The sequence below is a fragment of the Salmo salar genome, chromosome 22, assembly GCF_965601325.2.
Source record: "Salmo salar chromosome 22, fSalSal1, whole genome shotgun sequence".
NCBI lineage: Eukaryota > Metazoa > Chordata > Actinopteri > Salmoniformes > Salmonidae > Salmo > Salmo salar.
In genome coordinates this window covers 41323913-41351751 of record NC_138312.1, presented here as the reverse complement: position 1 = coordinate 41351751, position 27839 = coordinate 41323913, and the positions used below count along the sequence as shown (strand labels likewise).

Below are 27839 nucleotides of genomic sequence, written 5' to 3'. Positions count from 1 at the left end.
AATTTCAGCCAGTGCTTCCAGCAATATTTACATTACATTTTAGTCATTTAGCAGACGCTCTTATCCAGAGTAACTTGAAATTAGTGAATTCATCTTAAGATAACTAGGTGAGACAACAACACATCACAATCGTATCAAGTACATTTTCTCTCCAAAAAATATTTATCAGCAAAGTTAGTAGGAAATAACATGCATTTTCTAGTTTTCCTCGCTCTCTCCTGCTTTCTCCTTCCCTTTCTCCCGCTTCTCTCTTAAACTCAAGGCTATTGATTTAATCTAGTACTAGTCCTGTCAGTCCGAGTGGCTCTGTGGTGCTGGCTGGGCTGCCTCAAAATGTCCAGTGAGTCCCGTTCACTCTAACCCAACCTCCTCTCTCTCAATCTACCCCGTGCAGGTTCAGACAACCACCATGTGCATCTCTGTCAGTCTGAGTGGGTCGGTGGTGCTGGGTTGTCTCTTTGCTCCTAAGGTCCACATCATCTTATTCCAGCCCCAGAAGAACGTGACAACGCTGAGAGTGGCTGCCAACCGTTTTGGGGCCACAGTCAAATCAGCATCGGCGTCTGCCCCCAGCTCTAGCTCCTGGAAAGGTAACGTCTCTATCACTACTAAATTGGTTTTAGCTTTTTCTAAACAACCATTAACATTTATTTTTGTCATCACATATAAATCGTACAATCAGCTCAAAGTTTCAGTCATTTTTGGTAAGCCATCAACTGAAACATACTGCACATCTACTGCTATTTATGATTTCATTATATTCAGATTATATTGATATTTGTACTGCACTGTTGAGGGAGCTTGCAAGTAAGCATTTCGCTGCATCATTTATACCTGTTGTAAACAGTGTGTGACGAGTATGTTGTGTTTGCCATACTATAGGCCTATGGAAAAGTAGAACACCACAAACTTCTCACAAAAACAGATCCCTTGGTTCAATATTTTTTTGCTTTAATCAATGTGAAAAACTAAGTCATACCTACACTTTATAACTAGTCTGTTAATTTGGTATTTTATTGAAAATATACTGCTAAAAAAAATAAAGGGAACACTTAAACAACACAATGTAACTCCAAGTCAATCACACTTCTGTGAAATCAAACTGTCCACTTAGGAAGCAACACTGATTGACAATAAATTCCACATGCTGTTGTGCAAATGGAATAGACAACAGGTGGAAATTATAGGCAATTAGCAAGACACCCCCAATAAAGGAGTGGTTCTGCAGGTGGTAACCACAGACCACTTCTCAGTTCCTATGCTTCCTGGCTGATGTTTTGGTCACTTTTGAATGCTGGCGGTGCTTTCACTCTAGTGATAGCATGAGACGGAGACTACAACCCACACAAGTGGCTCAGGTAGTGCAGCTCATCAAGGATGGCACATCAATGCGAGCTGTGGCAAGAAGGTTTGCTGTGTCTGTCAGCGTAGTGTCCAGAGCATGGAGGCGCTACCAGGAGACAGGCCAGTACATCAGGAGACGTGGAGGAGGCCATAGGAGGGCAACAACCGAGCAGCAGGACCGCTACCTCCGCCTTTGTGCAAGGAGGAGCACTGCCAGAGCCCTGCAAAATGACCTCCAGCAGGCCACAAATGTGCATGTGTCTGCTCAAACGGTCAGAAACAGACTCCATGAGGGTGGTATGAGGGCCCGACGTCCACAGGAGGAGGTTGTGCTTACAGCCCAACACCGTGCAGGACGTTTGGCATTTGCCAGAGAACACCAAGATTGGCAAATTCGCCACTGGCGCCCTGTGCTCTTCACAGATGAAAGCAGGTTCACACTGAGCACATGTGACAGACGTGACAGAGTCTGGAAACGCCGTGGAGAACGTTCTGCTGCCTGCAACATCCTCCAGCATGACCAGTTTGGCGGTGGGTCAGTCATGGTGTGGGGTGGCATTTCTTTGGGGGGCCGCACAGCCCTCCATGTGCTCGCCAGAGGTAGCCTGACTGCCATTAGGTACCGAGATGAGATCCTCAGACCCCTTGTGAGACCATATGCTGGTGCGGTTGGCCCTGGGTTCCTCCTAATGCAAGACAATGCTAGACCTCATGTGGCTGGAGTGTGTCAGCAGTTCCTGCAAGAGGAAGGCATTGATGCTATGGACTGGCCCGCCCGTTCCCCAGACCTGAATCCAATTGAGCACATCTGGGACATCATGTCTCGCTCCATCCACCAACGCCACGTTGCACCATAGACTGTCCAGGAGTTGGCGGATGCTTTAGTCCAGGTCTGGGAGGAGATCCCTCAGGAGACCATCCGCCACCTCATCAGGAGCATGCCCAGGCATTGTAGGGAGGTCATACAGGCACGTGGAGGCCACACACACTACTGAGCCTCATTTTGACTTGTTTTAAGGACATTACATCAAAGTTGGATCAGCCTGTAGTGTGGTTTTCCACTTTAATTTTGAGTGTGACTCCAAATCCAGACCTCCATGGGTTGATAAATTGGATTTCCATTGATTATTTTTGTGTGATTTTGTTGTCAGCACATTCAACTATGTAAACAAAAAAGTATTTACTAAGATTATTTCATTCATTCAGATCTAGGATGTGTTATTTTAGTGTTCCCTTTATTTTTTTGAGCAGTGTATGTTACCCTCTATTCTCGTTCTTTTCCAGCATCAGCCTCTACCAGTGTGCCAACAGCGGTAACAACAGTCTGTAACGGTCGTGAGGTAGTGGACTCCACTACGTCCTCTTTGTGAAGAAGGTTGAGCTGCTTGTATCATTCCTCTGTCCTGAGAACAACACAAACCACAATTCCATCCAAATTCATCCCCTCTCATACAACAAGGCTGCTGTCATATCTAAGTCCCATTTACAGTAGAGACCAGTAGAGTCTGTCTATTCGGACAGAGGGAAGGCCAGGATGCACCTAACTGTGAAAGATAAATTATGTGACTATACTTAGGAGTGTTACGTAATGTAGGACTGTAAAGCATTTTTGTATAGATTTAACAGTACGTGATTGATTTTACTTGGTTTCAAGATAGACTCGTCGTTGAATGCACTGCTGTATGCCTTGCTGTCAGTACAGAGAATCAGTCTTATGAATGAGGTGGTTCATCTGAAGCGATCATGGTGTCATAACAAAAGGTTGTTCTTATCTTGTCCTTACAGTGCTGTGAATGCGATATCAAAATATTATTTTTCTCTTTGACTAGAATATTATTAATACATAACACTTATTGAATTAATTTGGCCCCTTGTTTTTAAACCACATTTGAATGATATGAACCATAGTGAAAGTGATGATTAAAAACTAGCCTACTATCAGTATAAAGGACAATGTTTTAATGTAGACTTTGGTGAACCAGTTTGTGCTTTCTTGTAATTTATGTAAATAAATGGTGTTATTTTTTAATTATTAAAACATAAAATGCTATTGTGTATTTTGTTCACAGCAGTCTCTAGGCAGTTTTGATGGTAGCTCGACAGGAGGGATTAAAGCAATCATTGCCGATGGGTATTTGTACATACATCAAGCGTTCCGGACAGAAGCAGTCTACACTAGTGTTTCTCAACCTCATTTTTGCCAGGGACTGGCAAGCTCAGGTCCTTCCTGCTTTGGGGACTGCTTAATTTACAACTAGCAATGGACTAAATCAGTGTTATTAGCTAACCGTCTCAGACACCAGTGAACATCATCCCAGCCCGGGGACCTAGAGAAACATTACACCCAATCTGTTTGAAATGACTATTGGATGTAACATCTACACGCCTACATATTCTCTCTCACAGTGGTTTCTGAGACAGCAGCAATGAACTGTAGAAGAGCAGCTAGCTTGTCTTAATTACCTGAAATGTATTCTCCTTTCCTTAAACCGTATGGTGTTCATGTTTTTGTTATTCACCCAATGTTCGCGGGTCTGATGGATTTATGTAAAAATACTTAATACTTAGTTGACATATCAATTACAAGCAATAAAGACAGCATACATGGTTAATATTTGCCATTTACCTCTGCTAGATTACATTTATCAATAAAATCACTATTCATATTTGTTTTTATAAAATGTGATTTTTTTTAAACAAAAATCAATTCTAATCAAGACACGGGTGGAATAAATCATGTTTATCTTGAACAAATATAAATTAAACAAGGCTTTCATCCTTATTGATGTTTATTGCTTTGCACTGAAGGACAAATTTTACATACAGTATTTTATGGAAATGATAAATGAGCCCCATTGAACACAAATTAAGGCTGGTCTACACACCACATGAGTTTTACTGAGTGTGTGTGCTGCAAATGTATTTCTTGCACTTGATGCATGTGTACTGTCTTCCTGTCCTTCTTGGGTCCACACACATCGTAGCGCTTCTTCTTGTTGCTACCGGTTGCAATCTAGAATTATGAAAACACTTAGTTCAGGAACTTTACTAACATCTCACTCACTCATATATATAGTTACAGCAGGCCAAGGTAGGAGAGTCAGACACACACATACAACAACAACACTCACACTTACTTCAGGTATTGGAGTTGTTGGTTCTGTGGGTCGGGTGGATGGGGAACCAGCATCCTCCTCCTGAATCCTCCTCACGATGGCTGCTGGGGTTCTTGGGATATGTTGCCTCCTCTGGATTTGAGGTCTTACCAATGCCTTGCTCAGGTCCTCGAGAAAGAGCCGAAATGTCCAAAATGTTGAAGAATATCACAAGTGGGCCAGTGTAGGGTTCTTCTTTTGCAGCTGTAGCCAGTCACCAGCTTGTCTAAATTGTCCACTCCTCCTGTTGTGGCATTGTAATCCATTATGATTTCTGTTTTTTGATGTTCCTGCCCACAGATTCTCCCATTCTTATGCAGTGTACTCATGAGTACCACATTTTTGCCTTTCTTTGGCACGTAGGACACTAGGGACGTGTCAGCTGTGAACACAAACTTAGAGGAATTGATAGGCTTGTTCTGTGTATTCAACAGCTAAGGTGGGAGCTCTGGCTTGTTTTTTCATACTGTTCAAATCATCGTCAGCTTCCTGTTGAGGAGCTCCTGTCCCAGGTTGTGCGAAGTAAAAATGTTATTGCATGTGAGTCCGTGTGCGACGTCCAGGACAACCCGCATCCCTTGGTTCTCCTCAGGGGCTCCTCCATCTGGCTTCCCCGTATACACTTGCAAGTTTTACGCATATGATGAAGCAGCATCACAGGCAGCCCAGATCTTGATCCCATATTTTGCGGGTTTAGACAGTGTGTACTGCCTGAAGGGGCAGCGGCCCCTAAATAGCATAAGCTGCTCATCAACAGTAATGTTGGGCCCAGGGTTGTAAAACAGGGGAAGGCGGTCCACCCACTTGTCCCACACTGACCTGACTGCAGCTAGCTCGTCACTCTTCCCCCGAGCTGGTCTGGTGTCTCGGTTATCGAAGCAGATAATCCTGGAAATAATGTGGAAAGTTTTCCAGAGACATTGTTGCACAGAAAGGTTCTCTTCCAGTTTCAACATTCCATTCGCACTGATTATTAACACCTATTAGCATTGCCTATTAAAAATCTAGTGTTGTTCTAAAGCGCTATGGTCGGAGTGGTGGCTACTAGCTACATGGCATCAGGCCAATCTATCAAAGTAAACTTAGGTTTCATTTTTGGAGTTTCAGAAGTTTACTGATGCAAAAGCTGTTAGAAGCATTTCATTTTCAAATGGCCAAATCTCAGGGGATTCCTCGATTAACATGCCACAAGCTGTGTAGCTGACAGCTAGACATGCGCCAAGGGCCAATCCCGATTTAGGAATGTATGCCTTTCCTACACACATTCAGTCACGTAAAACGCTCTGCAGGAGTGGCTACCTTGCGCGCTCTAAATACATTTCTTTCAACTGCTGAAAATCCTCCCACTTGGGAAGTGCCTTCCCTGTAGTTCAGTTGGCAGAGCATGGTGTTTGCAACGCCAGGGTTGTGGGTTCGATTCCCACGGGGGGCCAGCACAGGAAAAAAATTAAATAAAAATGTATGAAATGTATGCATTCACTACTGTAAGTCGCTCTGGATAAGAGCGTCTGCTAAATTACTAAAATGTAAAAAATGAGTTTTCATTCATTTTTGGTAGATTTATCTTAAGACATCCCTTTTAATACATTGCACTTTTTAGTTTTAGTTTGACAGACTAGAATATCGAGAGAAAAGGTTCAGAATATTAGCGATCAATGGAAGAAAGCCTTTTAAATATATATGCTTATTGGACACACCTACTCAATCAAGGTTTTTTCCTTATTTTTACTATTTTCTACATTGTAGAATAATAGTGAAGACATCAAAACTATGAAAAAACACATATGGAATCATGTAGTAACCAAAAAAGTGTTAAACAAATGTGCAAAGCTGTCATCAAGGCAAAGGGTGGCTACTTAGAAGAATCTCAAATATATAATATATATTGATTTGTTTAACACTTTTTTGGTTACCACATGATTACAGATGTGTTATTTCATAATTTTGATGTCTTCACTATTATTCTACAATGTAGAAAAAATAAAGAAAAACTTTTGACTCTCCTTCACCCAAATCCAGATAGCTGATGTTCTGAAAGAGCTGCAAAATCTGGACCCCTACAAATCAGCTGGGCTAGACAATCTGGACCCTCTCTTTCTAAAATTATCCGTCGCAATTGTTGCACCCCTATTACTAGCCTGTTCAACCTCTCTTTCGTATCGTCTGAGATCCCCAAAGATTAGAAAGCTGCCGCGGTCATCCCTCTCTTCAAAGGGGGAGACACTCTAGACCCAAACTGTTACAGACCTATATCTATCCTACCCAGCCAAGTTAAAAAACAGATCACCAACCATTTCGAATCCCATCGTACCTTCTCCGCTATGCAATCTGGTTTCAGAGCTGGTCATGGGTGCACCTCAGCCACGCTCAAGGTCCTAAACGATATCATAACCGCCATCGATAAAAGACAATACTGTGCAACCGTATTCATCGACCTGGCCAAGGCTTTCGACTCTGTCAATCACCACATTCTTATCGGCAGACTCAACAGCCTTGGTTTCTCAAATGACTGCCTCGCCTGGTTCACCAACTACTTCTCAGAGTTCAATGTGTCAAATCAGAGCGCCTGTTGTCCGGACCTCTGGCAGGCTCTATGGGGGTGCCACAGGGTTCAATTCTCGGGCCGACTCTTTTCTCTGTATACATCAATGATGTCGCTCTTGCTGCTGGTGATTCTCTGATCCACCTCTACACAGACAACACCATTCTGTAGACATCTGGCCCTTCTCTGGACACTGTGTTAACTAACCTCCAGACGAGCTTCAATGTCATACAACTCTCCTTCCGTTGCCTCCAACTGCTCTTAAATGCAAGTAAAACTAAATGCATGTTCTTCAACCGGTCGCTGCCCGCACCCGCCCGCCCAGCATCATTACTCTGGACGGTTCTGACTTAGTATATGTGGACAACTACAAATACCTAGGTGTCTGGTTAGACTGTAAACGTTCCTTCCAGACTCACATTAAGCATCTCCAATCCAAAATTAAATCTAGAAACGGCTTCCTATTTCGCAACAAAGCATCCTTCACTCATGCTGCCAAACTGACTATCCTACCGATCCTTGACTTCGGCGATGTCATTTACAAAATAGCCTCCAACAATCTACTCAGCAAATTGGATGCAGTTTATCAAAGTGCCATCCGTTTTGTCACCAAAGCCCCATATACTACCCACCACTGCGACCTGTATGCTCTCGTTGGCTGGTCCTCGCTTCATATTCGTCACCAAACCCACTGGCTCCAGGTCATCTACAAGTCTTTGCTAGGTCACCATAGCAGCACCCACCCGTAGCATGCGCTCCAGCAGGTATATTTCACTGGTCACCCCCAAAGCCAAATCCTGCTTTGGCCGCCTTTCCTTGCAGTTCTCTGCTGCCAATGACTGGAACGAATTGCAAACATCACTGAAGCCTCATATCTCCCTCACTAACTAGCTGTCAGAGCAGCTTACAGATCCTTGCACCCGTACATAGCCCATCTGTAAATAGCCCATCCAACTACCTCAACCCCATATTATATTTTTTTGCTCCTTTGCACCCCAGTATCTCTACTTGAACATCTATCACTCCAGTGTTTGATTGCTAAATTGTAATTACTTCGCCACTACGGCCTATTTATTGCCTTACCTCCCTAATCTTACCTCATTTGCACACACTGTATATAGACTTTTCTATTGTATTATTGACTGTACGTGTGTTTATTCCATGTGTAAGTCTGTTGTCGTTTGTGTCGCACTGCTTTATCTTGGCCAGGTCGCAGTTGTAAATGAGAACTTGTTCTCAACTGGCCTACCTGGATAAATAAATACAATTTTTACTATTGATACTTAAGTATATTTAAAACCAAATACTTTTACTCAAGTAGTATTTTACTGGCTGACTTTCACTTGAGTAACTTTCTATTAAGGCATCTATACTTCTACTCAACTTTTTCCCCCCACCACTGGTCTCCAGTGATTATAAAGTAAAATAGATCTAAAACGAGTCATTTATATGTACAATTCCCTTAATCATTTACCCAGCTCTTATCAAGTTGTAAATTACAGTGCATGCAGAATGGTGTTATTTCTATGGGGGACATTTTTCTTAGATACTTTTTTCCACTTGGAACAGGCAGGTTCGCGAGACCTTATTAATGGTTTCCTCATGCGTAAAGGTGGTGGAATTATTAGGGAATTAAGTCACGGTCAGAATATGGCATACCTGTAGAAACACCTTCATTTATTCACTCTCCATCCAAAACAAATAGCACACTTATCTCATGCTTAAGTTCAAAATACACAGAGTGAAGTGCATAAAAAGGGAATTACGTTCCATTTAAGCACGCTTAACTCAGAATCGGAGCACATCTGCACACAGAAATGAGATGCAGGCAGAGCACAAAAACAGTTCTAGTCCTCAACTGAGATTTGTAAAAGTTGTCCCCCCCCTTAACAGAAACTGTTTACTGCAGTTAATTGATAGATGGTAATACAAATAGCATTTGTGTAAAGAATTTAATTTACAAAATCCAAATAAATGTTCATACACAGGCTAAGGCATACATAGATCAACTAAACCCCATTCTCTTCTCCATTCTGGACCTCTTCCTGCTCTGGCTGTTGTCTTTTCAGAGGAATAATGTAGAGTCCATTCTTTGCTTCCTTCTGTCTCCACCACCGACCAAGCCTGACAACAAAGACTTTATTAACAAAAACAAAGAACATTGACAAAACAGATATTTCATGAATAAAGTTATGAGTAAAATGATGCAGTATATAAGTACGTGTCCGAGTTAAAATGAATGCAAGTTATTTGCGTAGATCTACCCATTGGTTGATTCTGATACTTCCCAAGTGGGAAACGCGGGATCCTCTGTCTACAACGACTTAGCAAGTCTAACATTTCCGAATTTCCAACTAGCACGTGAACGCAGTCTAAGAAGCCATTTAATCTTGTAATTAGAAAACATGGAAGGAGGTATTGTCATCACTGCCCCAAGCAGTCGAGGGAGTCTTAGGATTTGAGTGAAATAAGTGCCACCTTGTGGGCACCTGTCCTCATTGCAACTACTTTCATACAGAACACTGAAAACAGGCTTAACTCAAAGGGTAGGCCCAGAGTATATGATCAATATAGTGAGGCTTTTGATCAGTCAGCAATGAGTGCATAATGAGAGTAAGTACGCTCTGGGCTGTATCTCTGTATGACAGGTAAGTAGCTGGGTACATACCTGTGCTCCTGTCCTACTCCTGCCACTAGGAACTTCCCAGAGCTGGAGAACTTCAGACTGTTGACAAAACCAGTCTACAAGAGAGAGACAGTCAGAAAACACTTTAGTGACAAGACAGATGTTTTAGTGCAGAACACTTGTACTAGTCAGTTGATCATACACATAGGCCTATACAAATAGGCTGAATGTGTAATGTCTGAATGACATCCAAATGGAGTTTACCACATTGTCATGCTACACAATGATTGAATACAACGCAAGTTATGGATGTATTAGGTATGGAGCAGTGTAGCTGGGACTTGCTTACCACAGGGATGCTGAAGAGAGGCTCCAGGTGACGGAACCCCTGGCCACACTTCCACAGCTGCACCTTAGAGTTGTGTGAACCTGCCAAGTGACAACAATTATTAAATTCCAGCATCATCAATTGGGCAGGTCAATATTAGCGGTCAACACCTAATACACTCCCCCCATATTTTTTTGTACAGTGAAGCTAAAATCTGTGCATTTTGGATTTGAGATCAAATGTTTTATATGAGGAGACAGTACAGTATTTTAATACATTTATCTGTTTAGAAATTACAGCCCTTTATGCATCTCGCTCCCCCCCATTTGAAGTAGTTGTTTTTCCATAAGAATTTGGACAAAGTAGTCAAAAGTTCAGTATTTGCTCCCATATTCCTAGCACGCAATGACTACATCAAGCTTTTGACTCTACAAACTTGGTTGTTAGAGTAGAGCCAAATTTACAAAATGTAGCTTCACCGTCCAAATATGGAGGAATATAGGACCAAGGATTGAGCACTAATGTAGAGCATCACACTATAGGTTTACAGTACGCATTATAGCAAGGAGAGGTGGAAGTTTGGGGTTGATCATTACTAATAACCCACACAGGATGTATACAGATGTGTATAGATGAGACGGTGTATAGCAAAGCTGGTGAAGAGGACTCACAGTCGAAGCTACAGTGTCAATAGTTCTGCAGTGCTGTGTGTGTGTGTATAGATGCGTGTTATAAAGCTGGTGACTCGCACAGCAGTTGGCACCTGAGGCTACGGTGTCAGAGTTCTGCAGAGCTGCCACGGCTGCCACCCAGTAGGGCTGCTCCAGCCCCGAGTCGCCATGCCGACCGTGGGCTGCCTTCACCGTGCTGAGGGGCTTCTTCTTGTTCACACTCCAGAGGGAGACGGAACTGAGGAAGATAAATATTTTTTTGACTAATGAAAACATTTGTAATAGAACACCCTGTGCCGTTTGGGGAGAAGTGGTTGCAGAACCTCTACAGATGTGGAGTACGGCGACACCTAGTTGAGTTTAAAGCCACACTTACCCATCATCAGCACCTGTTATCATGTGTTCTTCGTTAATGAGCTGGATACAGTCGATGGAGCCCCTGAGCGAGAGTGGGAGGAGCATCCCAATAGGTTAACACACAAGGATAATAGACACTCACGGACCAACAGAGACTATACAGTGTTGTGAGACTGACTAATACAGAGAAAGGAGTCCAGGAAGACTCACTCATGGCCATGGAACACTAGCTGGGACTCCTCGGAAATCTTCCACACCCTCACAGTGCGGTCCCTCCCCCCTGCAGTCACACAGCGCTCCCGACTCCCACTGTCCAGCCCCGTGATCACATCCTGGTGACCAAATCTAGGGAGACACAGTCAATAAAACACAATTCTCATGCCAACCTGAAGAAACACACAGATATTACTAGTCAGCTACTCACAGGGTTTCCACATAGGCGTTTTCGTCCACGTTCCACACCTTGATGGAGCGGTCGTGAGAGGCACTGTACAGGTCATGGGTGCCCCTCCTGAAAGACAGGCCCTGTGGAGAATAGATGGCTCAGTTTGAGAGAGGGTGCAACAAAAATAAGAATTTAAAAGAAAGCACATTTTAAAGCAAGAAGAGCTTACCGACACAGGGCCTCTATGTCCTGTGAACTTGTACAGGTGTTTACATGTTGCTGCCTCCCAGATCATGATCAACTTATTCATGTCTCCCGTTGCCAGGTACTTGCCGTCCGACGATATGGAGATACACAGGACATGGGCTGTATGTCCAACATGGCGATCCTCTGTTCCTTTCCTCCCACCAGCTATTGTGTGCAGTCTCTTACCATTCTCTACATCCCCTGCAGTTACAGAAGAAAATGGGAGAATAAGTAAGCTCACTTTGACTGTTGCATTTCAGGCAGCATGGGACTGATTTTGCACAGTCTATTTCAGTACAACATCAAACTTATCTTTGATTATTTTGGAGAAGTAAACAAATAAATATAATGTTGACTCACATTTGATGATGGAGCAGTCTTTGGCAGCAGAGAAGATGTGCTTGTCATCAGGAGAGATGACCAGACAGGTGACTGGCAGCTTGTGGCCTCTCAACAGACAAATCTCTGACGCGTCTGGTGGCAGGAGCTGAAAACCATGACAACATAGGGGTTGTGTTTAGTAGGCACAAAACTGAAGTGGACAGAAATGGGTAGGTCCAATCAAAAACTGTTTTTCAATGTGCCCTACAAAATGACCACAGCCTTGGTGTTACACAGCTCACTATGGGCCATAGAAAACTCATACTGTGTGGATACTGGATGGACATGCACAGAGTGCTTATATGGGAGACACCCAACAAAGATACTCACATCTTTTGCAACCATCCGTTGAAGCTTTCCTTTCTGTTCAAGCTGAGGAAAAGAGAACTTGTTCACTCTGAGGGCAATACCATGTTCATAAAAGGACTTGTGATATATATTAGGGCTATAATTAAGCAATAAGGCATGAGGGGGTATGGTATATGGCCAATATACCACAAACCCCCAAGGTGCCTTATTGCTATTATAAACTGGTTACCAACATACTTAGAGCAGTACAAATAAATGTTGTCATACCAGTGGTACAAGGTCTGATATACCACGGCTGTTAGCCAATCAGCATTCAGGGCTCTAACCACCCAGTTTATAATCAGCATTGCAAATTGTAGCTAGTACACTTACCACTTCTTCTTGAAGTCTTCCAGCTATCAGGTCAGTCTCAAAAGACTCTTCCTCTGCTTTCTTTTCTTCTATTGATACGACATGAAGACAGAACAGTGAAGCATCAGATTCCAAAAAAGCACTTAAATATAAAGTTAAAGAAAACAATTTAGCACAGCTCAATTAATAGTTACAGTAGCTAGTTAACGTTACCCCCTTACCCTCATCCCTCAATTGGTCAAGGTAGAGCTTGGCTAATCGTAGTTTCTTTTCCTGTGGAGTCTCATCAAACTCTTCTTCGACATTGGCCCTCCTTTTTCTGTGCACTGCGGGGCTACATAAATATATTGTTTAAACTCATACAGCTCAAAATAAAATCAGTTAGTTATCTTAGTTGGCGAACAAACTGTGAAGCCAGTCAACTACACTGAGTAAGCCTACCCTTCCGTTTCAGAGTCGCTGGAGATTTCATCATTGTGCTTTGAATTGAGCTTCTTCTTGAGTTTGTTTCCCGTGTCTCCATCATTCTAAACCACCAACACACAAGCATCACATGTCAGAAGAAAGTTAATATAGCCATCATTGTAATAGTTACGTAGATAGCTAGCTAACGTTAGCTAACTACCTCCCTACCTTTCGTTTTGAACCGGCTGAATTCTCGCTCTTTTTGAAAACCTTTGGAGCTCCTTTTTTCTTTATAAAGAAAGACGACATGATTAGATTCTTTAGATTGACTAACTCTGAAGCACTGTTAAAACAATCTTTACACTAGTTAGCACACATTTTGTCCACGCAAATCAACATTAGACCCACATGGGTTCTCTCTCTTCTGATTCAACCAAACTATAGACACCACAGACACACGTTTTGAAATGGAGGTGTTGATTGGATAATATTGCAGCATCTGTTTGTCCCGCCCACAAATACAGAGATCTCACTGGATCCTCGAGCAAGTAGGAACTAAAGTCTACATTTTATTGGCTGAGAAGGCCTGCCATGCTCAGAAGGAAACATGTGCAGGGGAAAAATATTCCCCTAAAGATGTGATCCTGACAAATGGTTCCTTCCAGAACGTAGTTAAACCAAGTAAGTAATTAAAAGGATGAAATAATGATTTTACATTAAGGTTACATGTTAAGCACAAACCTAAAAAAATGGAATTATCTCGTTTTATTAAAAAAATCTAATATATTTTCACTGCCATCAAGCACACACTGAAATACTTAATGCGACCAAATACACCGCAGTACTGCAGTACTACTTCCTCTAGCTACTAGCTAGTACCAGCTAGTACTTTTCCATGTACTGACAAAGATTTGCATCCATTCTCACTGCGATCTCAGCAACGAAATTGAATACACAGGTGGGTAACGTTAGCTGTAATATGATGTGTTAAAATATGTAATGTGTTGCTTGAAATTGGCTAATTTGTACAATATTGGAAAATGCCAAAAAACTGCCAGCGCAGAGCTCACGTCCTGTAGAGGACCTGATATGGCGTCCACAGAGATGAGTCTCTTTGTGGCTAACGTTATTGCAGCGCATACAGCATCATCAATGTAGTAATAACCTATTTAAATATAATCCCAATGTGAAGCTAATGGTCTTAAAAGTTGATGGAAGAAAGTAATGTACAGTTTCAATATTTATATTTTATTTATTCAAATACACAATTATAGTGCTCAAGACCTGATGAAAATATTTTTTGTGTATTTAGTCAAATGTACTTATTTTCTGTCCCTGTGTTATATATTTCATCAGGGCGTTTGCCCACCTGAGTAATGGCACCAAAGCGGGCAGCAACAACAACACACTCTGTCAGTGTCCACACAGGCTCTTCTGTCAAAATGATGAAGATCGGCATGGATCATTCTCTGGAGGATTTTGGTGAGGTAATAGAGGAGAAGTACAGAATACCAGATGATGGATATTCACCCATAGAGGTGAGAGATGTTATTTTATTGATGATAAGTTACTAACAATTACTGTAGATTGTAACCCGTGGTGGTAATCTAATTTAATTTGTTTCACGGAATACTTTACCCCTTACTTTTCCACCCTGCAGTATCAGTAAGGATTATGGCCCATGTACAATATCCTGCCTGTATGGTTGATGTGCTGTAGTAACTGTACTGTATTTTACACAATGGTGTCGTACTTTGTTTCTCTCTCAGGGTGAACCAATCACCTTCGAGGAAGAAGACGATCAAAGTCCTGAAACGAGAACCGACACCATAACTCTCCTGATGAAAATTGATCAGCTCCAAGCAGAACTGAAATATGAGCGCAGATGCAGGCAGCTGGCTGAGAAGGAACTGAAACAGATGAAAGGTGTGTTGTAAAACTACACTCATTGTTCACTTAATTGTATTTAATGGAAATTCGAAGTTACCCAAATAGGCAATTTTTTGGCGTCAACCTTAAACTTTGTTAGTGTTAACTTTTAAAAAGACTTCTTATCATGACAGATACTGCAAGTATTTTAAACACCACTGTCAATGTACTCCGTTATCTTGCAATGATGCACTGAAAAAGGATAGGCTAATCAGTTAGGGTGATTGCTGATTATCTATCTTTATAACATGGCTTGACTGAATAATCGATTCTCATTGGTCAAATGTGTGTTGCTGATTATTTTCTGATATTTGTCAGAGATGAACGACCTGCCAATGTTCTCAGTTATCTTGAAAATATAAATTGGAAAAGGTTGATCAGTTAGGGGAATTGCTCATGAGTGGTCTATATACACAGTGTATAAAACATTAGGAACACCTTCTCTTTCCATGATGCAGACTGACCTTTGAACGGGGTATGGTAGTAGGGACCAGGCGCATCGATTTTGTGTGTCAAGAACTGCAACGCTGCTGGGTTTTTCACACTCAACAGTTTCCCGTGTGTATCAAGAATGGTCCACCACCCAAAGGACATCAAGCCAACTTGACATAACTGTGGGAAGCATTGGAATCAACATGGGCCAGCATCTCTCTGGAATGCTTTCGACACCTTGTGGAGTCCATGCCCCGACAAATTGAGGCTGTTCTGAGACAAAAGGGGGTGTAACTCAGTATTAGGAATGTTTTCCTAATGTTTTGTTAACTGAGTGTATAATACTCTCTTGTAATACTTTGTCAGAGATGAATGACCTGATGACCCAGATGAGACACACTGCCCATGACCTGAGGACTGTTCTGGACCATGCCCGGGGGCAGCAGGGGAATGATGTGAACGATGTTGTGAACGACGCAGTCACCCCAGAGAGCTGTGAGGGGCAGAGCATCTCTTATGCGGACGTGCCAGTTCAGATGTCACAGGTGGTGTCACAGGAGGTAGAGGTGAGGTCACCACCCCCATCAGGCCATTCTACAATGTAGTTGCTGCTACTGTCACATTCAATTTGTCCTCTCAAGAAAATGATGTATATAGCCTCATGTTTGCCTGGGTTCAGACAGACGACCTGAGATATGGCATTAGGATTACTTTAGCCGGGTTAAACCAGACCAAATGCTCCACCTACAGCTGAAAAAAATGGTAAGTGCATCATGCAGTCTAATTTAACCAGACTAGGAGTACTTCTGATGGAAGGAGATACACAATATCCAAACATTGCTGGCCATAAAATACAGCAATTCAAATAAAGTATCTCTCTAAAATAAAGCTAGATATGTCTCTGACAAATCAACTTTGCAATGTTCTCTGACAATGGACACTTCAGTTCTGTCTTTAACTTTATCAGGACGCTAACTATATCCACCTCCCCGGGGGTCTGAGAGTGCAGAGGAATCTGTACAAGGGGATCTCAGAGATCATGGACTTCAAGAAGTACATCTCAGCCATGCTGATGGTGCTGTTTGACAGGGAGACGCTGGGCACACACAGTCTGCAGGGCAGGAGGTGTAACATCGCCAAAGAGGAAACCCAGAAACCTCAACTTCCCCCTGACATCATGAGAGGCCTTCTAGGTACTGTACTTTGTCTATTTCTTACTGCTGTCAATTTTATTCAACCTTAATTTAACCAGGTTGTCTCATTGAGGTCGGAGGACCTCTTTCCCAAGGGAAAGTCATTCCAGCAAACCAAAATTGTTTTTGTGAAAGTTCCCGGAACATTTGTTAGTTCGCTGCAAATCTTCTCATAACACAAAAAAATGTCCAGTCGTGCTGATGATTAGAACATATTTAAAGGTTCCAAGAATGTTTCATTAGGTTGTGGGAACAGTATGGCGAGAACATTGTGAGGACGTCACAAAATATATGTTCCCAAAACACAAAACTATCCAGTTGTGTGGATGATTCTACAATGTTTCTTTTAGGGTGCAAAAAATATTCACCTGACATTACAATAATGTTTCCAGAACATATTTAGTCTGTTCTTTGAAGATTCCTATAATGTTTCTTTAGGTTGTGGGGCTATGACAAGAGAGAGGTTCCCAAAACACTAAAACTGTCCAGTTGTGCTGATATTCATAGAATGCTTTAGTTAGGTTAAAGTCTTGCCATAGATTTTAAAGCTGATTTAAGTCAAAACTTTAACTAGGCCACTCAGGAACATTCAATGTGGTTTAGGTAAGCAACTCCAGTGTATATTTGGCCTTGTGTTTTAGGTCATTATCCTTCTGAAACGTTAATTTGTCTCCCAGTGTCTGTTGGAAAGCAGACTGAACCAGGTTTTCCTCTAGGATTGTGCTTTGCTCTATTCCATTTATTTTTATACTAAAAAACTCAACCACCACCATGCTTGAAAATATGAAGAGTGGTATTCAGTGTTGTGTTGGATTTGCCCCAAACATAACACTTTGTATATATGAAATAAAGTTAATTTCTTTGGCACATTTTTTGCAGTTTTACTTTAATGCCTTATTGCAAACAGGATACATGTTTTCAAATATTTTTATTCTGCACAGACTTCCTTCTGTTCACTCTGTCATTTAGGTTAGTATTGTGGAGTAACTACAATGTTGTTGATCCATCCTCAGTTTTCTCCTATCACAGCCATTACACACTGTGACTGTTTTAAAGTCACCATTGGCCTCATGGTGAAACCTCTGAGCAGTTTCCTTCCTCTCCGGCAACTGAGTTAGGAAGGACACATGTATCTTTGTAGTGACTGCATGTATTGATACACCATCCAAAGTGTAATCAATAACTTCACCATGCACAAAGGGATATTCATTGTCTGCTTTTCTTTATTTTTACCCATCTATCAATAGGTGACCTTCTTTGTGAGGCATTGGAAAGCCTCCCTGGTCTTTGTGGTTGATTCTGCGTTTGAAATTCACTGCTCGACTAGAGACCTTACAGATAATTGTATGTGTGGGGTACAGAGATGAAGTAGTCATTCAAAAATCATGTTAAACACTATTATTGCCATTATTGAGTCCATGCAACTTATTATGTGACTTGTTAAGTACAGTTTTACTCCTGAACTTATTCACTCAATATATTTCAGTTTTTTTATTTATTTTATCAATTTGTAAAAAAAAATAAAAAAATAATGTTGTTTTGACATTATGGGGTATTGTGTGTAGGCCAGTGACAAAATCTCAATTTCATCAATTTTAAATTCAAGCTGTAACACAACAAAATGTGGGAAAAGTTTGTGACGGCAATGTATTATGTGACTTGTTAAGCAAAACGTATTTAGACTTACCATAACAGGGACTGAATACTTATTGACTCATGACATTTCAGCTTTTCATTTTTGATTCATTTGTAAAAATGTCTAAAAACACAATTCCACTTTCATATTATGGTGTATTGTATGTGGGCCAGTGACACAAATCTGAATCTGAAGGCGCTGCATGTTTTTTATTTCTAATGATAAAAGATATCAATAATACATGTTTAAATTATATTTTTTCTAGATCACGTGAGGATAAAGTTTGGTGTGGATTACAGTGTGATTCGAGCTGCCGTCAGAACAAAGTTAAATAATGAAGACAAACTGTTGAAGAAGAGACTTGGGATCCGTTAAATCTCCAGTCCAAAAAATTTAAATAACCAAATACCAGGTTATAATCACACAATTGTTTACATTGCAATTACTGTATTCTGTCCTGTAAGTGCAATGTTTTATTCCACCAACAGATGTCAGTGTTTAAACAGTTTAGTTGGTTGATGTTACTTTTGATCAGAAGGATATTGACTTTGTCTGTTTGTATGATTTAAGAGTACTGTAGACTACACATATTATAGATTACATTTGTGATAGATTCACTCACATAGTAGCCTTAACAACACATTATTCTATAATGATTGTGCCTGTTAAATAAATGTGTTTCTGATTCCCACTCATCTCACAACATCCAATCTGGTTTCACTAAAGCTATTAAATTACAATTTTTTATATAAAAGAAAACATGTTAAACCCCTAACTGTGTGTGTCTGTACTCTTAGCACCCAGGGCAGTCCTGGAGGGACAGGAGGAGGACAGAGAATGTGTGTGTAGGCTGAGGAATCACAGCCATAGACTGACTGAGAGATGAGAGAAACAGAGTGTGGGCGGGACAATGAGGGTGGGTGTGGTTTCACAAAAGCATCCTCACCAATGATCCTCTGTTGATGTGCTTCTAACGGTGACCTATGGCTAGCCCCTCCCCCAGCCAGTTGTTCTGTCTCTGAGGACCCTAGTCTGCACATCTATCAGTCTATCACTACTCTCTGACACCTTCACCAGTCCTACCCAGAAGTCCTTCCCACAGGACATCCATCCATCAGGGATACTTATCAACCCAAGGACCAAGACTGCCAGGAACCAGGGTAATAGAAGGAGCAGCCAGCCTTAGTGTGTTGTCCCTGGGGTCAACTCGAGAGGTTGATGGGTACTAAGAGAAGTCTGTAGAGTTAGGAACAGGTGCACCTGTTTTACTGTCTGATTGACCCGAGCCAGACACCAGAGCCCCACAGCTGGCCTGGAGACATACTGTAATAGAGTTTCACTTGGACAGAAAACACCAGCACCTTTTCAGGTAGTTGTACCCTTTTAACTCAAATGGAGTGAAAGTGTGACAGGAGGATTTTATAAAGGATTTTATGATACACACAATTCATGTCAGGTGAGCTGTGATTTAATTATGTCAAATTTGATTTGATTTCAATTATTTCAATCAAAAAGGTTTATTGTGGTTTAAAGTAATTTACTAACTAGATTTTTTGCCTGGTATACACTGAAATAAATACTATTGATACTTATTGTGTAATTAGATTTTAGATATATGAAAACTCTTAGCTTACATGTTAAAATAAGCTCAGGTAGCCTATTATTTAGCTGGAGCTCAGTGCGTTAGGTTTAATCGATACAGTAAACAGTCTAGAAGAGTTGTATGCTGATGTGAACTAGAATTTTCCTGCTGTGGTACATAAAGAGAATGCCTCATATAAAGAGGTGTGATTTATTTGTGGCAGATGTTTTCATTTCAATCAAATGATATTAGATCACTTTTTCAAGTACATAGACTTGTGAATGTCCTCTTGCGCTTCGGTAACTGACAGTCCTTTTCAATTGTCCGAGTTTAGACATTTTAAGAAAATCATACTTTTTGATGGGCAAAATACTGTTGAAGTAGACTTTTAAATAAAATATTTTTTAGTAAGTAATTTTCCTAAGAATGTAGTGATATTCAACCAAATGCTATTGCATGGCTGATCATGGCCTGTTCAGAAACCTAGTTTATGCCTCAAAAGGAGAAGCTATATTCTGTATGTAGGACTAATACTAGGACAGGATGAAAACGGGGACATCCTTACATAACGCACACGAGAATGTACCGTACATGCACTGACTAGTCCTTCCTGTGCTGTGGGGCGGCAGGTAGCCTAGTGGTTAGAGCGTTGGACTGAATCCAAGAGCTTACAAGGTAAAAATCTGTCGTTCTTCCCCTGTCGTTCTGCCACTGAACCAAACTGCCTGAACAAGGCAGTTAAAACACTGTTCCTAGGCTGTCATTGAAAATAAGTATTTGTTAACTGACTTGCCTAGTTAACATGGCATGCCAATCTGTTGTCTGGCCACCAGAGCAGATTTCAGGGGCAGAGAGCATCAGTAGAGAAGCACTAGTCTAGTATGGTAGTCTGGAAGACATGGGAATAAGACAGAACAGAATGCGTTAGTCATAGGTTCTGGGAAATGGATGATGCTCCTAGCACAGCAGTGATTCAGGTGACTGTGTGTGTGTGTGATCATGGCACACACAAAGGGGAGAAGGGCATAATATGTGAGCTGTGTGGATGGAGATAAAGTTGCTTTGAAGTCACACACCTGATGTAACTCTATGCCTGACATTTAGGTTTAGAGGTACAGTAAATCCACTACCTCCAAAGTTACAAACACACAGACATCCACAGGCTCTGAGAAACATTTTGAACAGGAGCATGGAAATATCAATGTGACTGGGCCTATGTTGTGTGTTCATGTTACCAAAAGACAGTGTTCATTGAACTATATTGTTTTTGATGTAGTCTGGGTAGAAGAGCAGTGGCTTTGTGTGTGTCGCTGGGATCAGGAGATCAAGTCTGTCCTGGTAAGAGGTTGCATGGCCCTACACAGGCAGGTTGACACAGGGCACATACTTAAATATATATATATATATATATATATATATATATATATATATATATATATATATATATTTCACCTTTATTTAACCAGGTAGGCCAGTTGAGAACAAGTTCTCATTTACAACTGCGACCTGGCCAAGATAAAGCAAAGCAGCGCGACAAAAAACAACAGCACAGAGTTACACGTGGGATAAACAAAAGTACAGTCATTAACACAATAGAAAAATCTATATACAGTGTTCAAATGGAGAAAGGAGGTAAAGCAATAAATAGGCCAATAGTAGCAAAGTAATTAAAATTGAGCAAATTAACACTGGAGTGATAGATGATGATGTGCAAGTAGAAATACTGGTGTGCAAAAGAGCAAAAAAAGTAAATAAAAACAATATGGGGATGAGGTAGGTAGTTGGTTGGATGGGCGATTTACAGATGGGCTGTGTACAGCTGCAGCGATCGGTAAGCTGCTCATACTAATCAACAGGGTCAGTCCCCTGCAGCTGCATTGCTAAAACAAGCAAGCTCATTATCTCTCATTTCAAAAGGTTAGGGAAGGATAGAGGAGAAAAGAGAGAGTGTGAGAGGGTGTCCTCTCCTCCATGAATTATTCCTATTGATCAGGTCCCTGTCCACCTCTCCTCTTACAGAAAGAGAGAGAGGAGGAGGGGAGGGAGATGGAGAGAGAGCATCCTTTTTTTTGGATAAATATGCTAATAGAATATTATAAATGTTCTAGATGTCGTATTCCATAGCTTTTGGGTAGATGGTAGACACCTGTGCCAATCAACTGTGTTGAAACTAAAAGTCAGTAACAACATAGATGGGTTTATTATGGATACTTGTGAACACAAGGAATAATGTACAGTGTACAAAATGAAAACAGAACATATTCCTAAATAACAGAAAAATGTCACTTCCGTTGTGGATTTGACATACAATTGTTGTTATTATCCCTTGACAGTATTAAGTGGGACATTGCAATCATTAAAACAGAACAGGGTTAAACTAAGCTTACGCATGCAAACAGGAAATAACTTTGAGCTATTGTTGGCTGGCTCTTGTAATGGTGAACTTTGATATCAGTGTTTGTGTTGTTTTCACCATTGTGTCTTTGAAGATGTAATGGCCTACAAAACTTGGCCTATAATGATTTACTGTGAATACAAAACTATCCCCCAAAAACACTCCCAATTCGTTGATGTCGTCGTCCTTTTTCTTCCAACAGGGAAAAGTAGTATAACCGTTTGACTCCTGAGCAGAATGAATCACCTGGCTCACCACAGTGAAAGATGGGGTCTAATGGAACGCTCATGATGTCTCTTCTGAAACTCTCATCGTGAACTATGGAACACTCTGGTTCACCTCTGACCCCTAACCTCAGTGATACTACAGCCAATGACAGCCTGGGGTGGGGGCTGGGGTCCCCCTTCGCCTCGGCCCCTAGCAAACAGCTGGGCACCTTGCCCAATGCCCAGACCCACTTCAAGGACCTGTCAGGGATATTGTTCATGGTGACCCTGAACGTGGTGGCCCTTCTGGCTAACACAGCCGTGCTGGTGGTGGTGGTCAAGGCCCCGCACCTCAGGTACTTGGTACTTTTTGATTTTATTTATTTTTTACCAGTTAATAACAGAATTCAACCACAATGCATAATCAACACAGATAACCCAAAACGTTTAACAATTTATTTCCATTGTGGTCCTCATTTTGGCCATCAGGCAGGTTAAATATACACCAGATTATAATCGAACAGATCCATGATAAGAACTATGATTTTTCTAATGCACTGATTTTAATTCCCTTGTTTCTATTGCTTATACCTTGAATTAGAGTTTAATTCATGAAATATTTTAGGTACTGTATCTCATGTATTCTACTTGTTTCACCAGACATCAGTAAATTCAATTTGTTGTAGTGAAGGTATCATGTGTATATTGTTTCCTCTCTGGGGATTAATACAGTTAATTCCATTCAATTCAGGAAGTTTGTCTTTGTGTGCCACCTGTGTGCGGTGGACCTGCTATGTGCCGTACTGCTCATGCCCCTGGGCATTGTGTCCAACTCGCCATACTTCGCCAGCGTGGTGTTCACAGTGCTGGAGTGCCAGGTGTACGTCTTCCTCAACGTGTTCCTCATCGCAGGTACAGTACAAGGGACAGACAGAATATTGGTCAAAAGTAGTGCACTAGGCCTAGACAGTGGAAAGGGTGCCATTTTGGACACATGGCCTTTAATCAATCAATGGGTTTACTGTTATGTTTTTTATGTTCATCTCTTTTTTACAGTCTCTTCTGTTTCTTTTTATCACTTTCCATTGATTTTTGTACTGTGTGTAGCCATTTATAAAGTTTGATATGAATTACAGCCTCCATCTTCACCATCACGGCCATCAGCGTGGAGCGTTACTACTACATCGTCCACCCCATGCGCTATGAGGTGAAGATGACCCTGAAGCTGGCCACAGCCGTCATGGTCCTGGTCTGGGTGGCCTCAGGCCTGCTGGGGCTGGCCACTGTGTTCGGCTGGCCCAGCTACAGCAGCCTGAGATCCATCAGTGCCGCCCACTGCTCCCTGCACTGGAGCCACAGCGGCCACCGCCGGGCCTTCTCTGTCCTCTTCACAGTGGCCTGTTTCTGCCTGCCTGCTGCGGTCATCTTCACTGTGTACAGTAACGTCTATAAAGTGGCCCGCATGGCGGCTAGACAGCATGGACCGTTACCATCCTGGACGGCCAGTCATCCTAAACACCGCTCTGACTCCATCAGCAGCCAGACCACAATCATCACCACCCGCAGTGCCCCCAGGAGGCTGCACCACCACAGGCCCTTCGGTGGGTGCAAGGCCGCCCTCACCCTGGTGGTCATTGTGGGCCAGTTCCTGCTCTGCTGGCTGCCTTACTTCTCCTTCCACCTGCACCTGACTATCAACAACCAGCCCAAGATCCCTGCCGACCTAGAGAAGGCCGTCACCTGGCTGGCGTACTCCTCCTTCACCGTCAACCCTTTCTTTTACGGGCTGCTGAACCGCCAGATCAGGGAGGAACTGTGTAAGCTGCGGCGCTGCTACTCTGTCCGGCCCATCGAGCTGGCCATATCCAGCAGCCACGAGGGCTCGGCCCACGAGAACTTCCTGCAGTTCCTCCAGAGGACCAGCTGTACGGTGGAGACCAGAGCCAGCTTTACCTGCACATCCAGCCCCAGGAACACCCTGAACCAGACTGGGCAGCAGACGGCTGGCTTCAGGATACCTGGGCAGATACCTGAGGATTTCAGTTAAAACGCCCCTGATATACTAACCTGGTCCCCACTTATATACTGTCACTGTATTGACACTGGTACCTGTCTGCTGTTATTGGCAGAAGAGTTAAGTTAAAACTGTTAAGCCTGGACAAGACTGGGCAGAAGATGCCATGGCAGATACCTAATGTGTTCAGTAAACAATACTCGTAGATACTGTACGCATGTCATGCCACTGGCATCTACTGTAGTTGACTGCTGTAACAGTGTGGCAACAGTACTACCAGCTACACACTGTCCTTAATTTAAAACACACATAGACAGCACTTGGAAGGGACAACAAATAGAGTGTTTTCTTTTGATATTTCTAGTTTGTTAATTAGATTGAGCTTATTCTGCATCCAGAGATGAGTCCAGAATTCAGCATATAACTGAAGTGCATTATGTGCTGAAAAATACTGTTTTCTCAATTATGAATTGTTATTTCTAGCTACAACTACCACTAATAGAGACACTAATTCAGCTACCTACCACCAACCATTACAATCACCTATATTAGTACATATTCTACTACCACTTCTACTACACAACTACCAGTACACATTTTGAGTTGAAAGACAATACAAATTGTATTTCCACTATATCATATATTCACTGTCTATTTACTATTTATTCCATGTTCAATACAGGGAGCATTCAACATTTCTATTACACAAAATCAAACTTGATAATTTTACTATTTGGTTCTCAGTTGAGGTTTAATTGCAATATTCTTAATATTCTTTCTTACAAAGCAGTGCGTTATTATCCGTTATCATAAATGAAAGCACATTGCATTCAATAGGCTACCTTTTTACAGGTGATGGCAGAGACTACACTCTCGAAGGTGACTTCTTTCTATATGGACAACTTGTTTTTGCTTTAATTGTACAAATAAACTTCTGAAAGAACTGTTTGCAAGAAATTATGCTTATGCTGTTCTAAAAATAATGTCCTCTTCACTGCACATTTATGAAAAGCTGAAGAGCTGAAGACTTCACCCTATAACTCCCACACAGCACAGAGAGAGATTAAGGGATAATGTGGGATAGAGACAGACATGGGTGATCAACGCAAAAGAACATTCTGAGCTACATTTTCAAAAGCCTATCGTGTCCCCTTTATGCACGGCCCAGATTTGAACGAAAATGGGAATCTGCGAACAAATAAAAAACAAATAGATAAATAAACAGATTAGTTGAATAGATAGATACAGATGTAGGATCTATATTTGATCACCCTGTTGCAGGAGGATTTCCTGCAATGCAGTGTATTTGCGGGTTGAAAAAGACTTCTGAAGTTTGTCATTTCCATTTACAAAAAATATATCAACCCCTACAAAATTGTCCATTAACTATAGTCCACGTAATAATTCAAATTTCCTGTTGCTACAGGATTATTTTCCTGCTGTAGCAAACTGGCTCAAATTAAGATCCTGCAAATGTATATGAATGAGCTCCAGATCCTGGTCCAGCTCTGCACACTCCGGACAGCTGACTGGGTTGTCATGGGAATGCCCTGAGAAAACAGAAAGTGGGAGCATCTTCAGTGTTTTTGAGGGAATTCAGGGTAGCTTGTGACAGCCAGGTAGAGGAAATATATCCAAAACAGATTCACACACACACCAATACACACACACACACCAATACATGCACACACACGCGCGCACACACACACGTGCGCACACACAGCCTAGTATACACGCATCGCAGGCACGCATGTACACACACACACAGATGCACGCACACACACACCAGTTTTAAAAACAAGGTCAGGGTATTCATTAAGGCTACATTCAGGGCCAAGTGTTGTAAAATCCTAAAAGCATGATAACACAGTGACAGTTTATGATGCTCCGCTTTTTGATGTGCAAATACTGTATATTGAAATGGCTATCACTTCTACAGGAGAACATTTACAGAGATGGAGTATCCAGAATAAACAATGACAGGCAGGGTATTCAGGATGGAAACTCAACACTGGACCCCAGCAGCTTCTGTCTCGGTCTGTTCTCCTTTAAAGGAGGTTGATAACCTTGGTCGATTATATTGACGCCTGGACAAAACCTAGTGACGACACACAGGCTACAGGAAACACTGTCACCTCAATGCAAAGGTGTATGCAGAATATTGAACACGCACACACGCACACACGCACACACACACGCACACACACACACACACGCACACACGCACACACAATGCTGAGGAGGCGGAGTGGTATACTGGAACAGGTTATTGAACACACATGCACTCACACACACAGAGGGATTAATGCTACATTTTAGTATGACAGTGTTCTGGCATAAAATGAGACACAACTCTTATTAAGCCTAGGATTAGAGTTCCCTTTATACACACAAACTCTCTCACGGAGACAACACTGTGTACATCTATACACACACCCACACACTCTCAAACAAACCATTGCCATGGTGTTCAACTGACACCAATTAGCATGTTTTGAAATAGTGATACAATATTATAATACAAATAATATAATATATGGCATTTAGCAGACTCGTTTATCCAGTCATACATGCATAAAGCCCTAGGCTTTTGGGGGCCCAATGCAAGATTTGGTTAGGGGGCCCCCCACACCTCACGGGAAAAACATGTTAGTGACCCCAATTTTGATAGTGGAGAGACATTTTTTTCGTTTTGAAAATAAATTCAACAAATTTTGCCATGGGGAGTATAGAAAATGTTGCAGTTTTAAAGCAATCTTTCTGCAATTCTACACATTTTGCCATGGGGCAGAGAGACATTTTTGCAGTTTTAAAGCTAATTTCCTGCAATTCTACCAATTGTTCCAAGACCAATTGTTCCAATTATCTCTGAGTGAGAGTAACAAAAATAATCAATGCGGGCCCCCTGGAGGTCAGGGCCCCTGGGTGCATGCCCTGCATGCCTGGTCGGTATTCGGCCATGACTACTAAAAGTTTAGATAGCTGTCTAGACTAACTTACCAATCTAAAAATTGTTAGCTGACATGGAAAATTGAGTGACTGTCAGTGAATGGCATAAACAAGAGAATAACTGCTGTTGTACAACCAAACTTCAAAATGTCACCTTGTGTATTCTACTATTTCAACTCTCAACAGCAAGTTGAGACCCTGGCAGGGCTGATGGAAACAGCTAATTTGTCTGTAAAATGTTCCAATGTCGACTAAACAAAATAGGTCTGTTAGAAAAGGGTGGATCATTTTTGGGTTGGTGAAATAGATGTGACAACTGTGATGGAAACACATTTATACGCAAATATTGATAAAATAGCCATGGAGTTATGTGAAGATATGTTACGTTTGTCAACCACCACTA

General features: G+C 41.7%; 4 protein-coding genes across 8 annotated transcripts in view; 3 read left to right on the top strand and 1 right to left on the bottom strand.

Annotated features, from left to right (window-relative positions):
• The window catches only part of grm2b (glutamate receptor, metabotropic 2b), a 58634-nt gene extending 54624 nt beyond the window's left edge, over window positions 1-4010 (top strand). For all 3 annotated transcript variants that reach the window (XM_014167804.3, XM_082967614.1, XM_014167806.3), the window contains 2 exons: window positions 395-590; window positions 2629-4010. In XM_014167804.3, the coding sequence (XP_014023279.1) occupies window positions 395-590; window positions 2629-2714 (282 nt within the window). In that variant the 3' untranslated portion in view covers window positions 2715-4010. The remainder of the gene's footprint in view (window positions 1-394; window positions 591-2628) is intronic.
• Window positions 4011-8697: 4687 nt separating this feature from the next.
• On the bottom strand, window positions 8698-13555 carry LOC106583525 (ribosomal RNA processing 9, U3 small nucleolar RNA binding protein). The gene is made up of 14 exons (XM_014167810.3): window positions 13329-13555; window positions 13137-13222; window positions 12917-13029; window positions 12717-12784; window positions 12366-12407; window positions 12015-12141; window positions 11638-11855; window positions 11448-11548; window positions 11234-11368; window positions 11043-11105; window positions 10759-10904; window positions 10017-10096; window positions 9710-9783; window positions 8698-9165 (listed from the first exon to the last, which is right to left on the bottom strand). The coding sequence occupies exons 1-14, from the start codon at window positions 13407-13409 to the stop codon at window positions 9051-9053; spliced, it is 1449 nt and encodes a 482-aa protein (XP_014023285.1). The 5' UTR covers window positions 13410-13555; the 3' UTR covers window positions 8698-9050.
• Window positions 13556-13643: 88 nt separating this feature from the next.
• On the top strand, window positions 13644-19065 carry LOC106583527 (uncharacterized). 3 transcript variants are annotated; one of them, XM_082967613.1, is made up of 7 exons: window positions 13908-14058; window positions 14457-14638; window positions 14870-15026; window positions 15828-16027; window positions 16429-16654; window positions 17902-17998; window positions 18556-18804. In XM_082967613.1, exons 2-6 carry the CDS (start codon window positions 14477-14479, stop codon window positions 17949-17951), a joined length of 795 nt encoding a protein of 264 aa, XP_082823739.1. In that variant the 5' UTR covers window positions 13908-14058; window positions 14457-14476; the 3' UTR covers window positions 17952-17998; window positions 18556-18804. The 3 variants fall into 3 exon arrangements, with proteins under 3 accessions (XP_014023289.1, XP_082823739.1, XP_014023288.1); XM_014167814.3 differs by lacking the exons at window positions 13908-14058; window positions 17902-17998 and adding an exon at window positions 13644-13781 and having other exon boundaries at window positions 18556-19065; XM_014167813.3 differs by lacking the exon at window positions 17902-17998 and having other exon boundaries at window positions 18556-19065.
• Window positions 19066-22587: 3522 nt separating this feature from the next.
• On the top strand, window positions 22588-25422 carry LOC106583526 (putative G-protein coupled receptor). Its single transcript, XM_014167811.3, has 3 exons — window positions 22588-22829; window positions 23225-23385; window positions 23610-25422. The coding sequence occupies exons 1-3, from the start codon at window positions 22588-22590 to the stop codon at window positions 24518-24520; spliced, it is 1314 nt and encodes a 437-aa protein (XP_014023286.1). The 3' UTR covers window positions 24521-25422.
• The last annotated feature ends 2417 nt before the right edge of the window (window positions 25423-27839 follow it).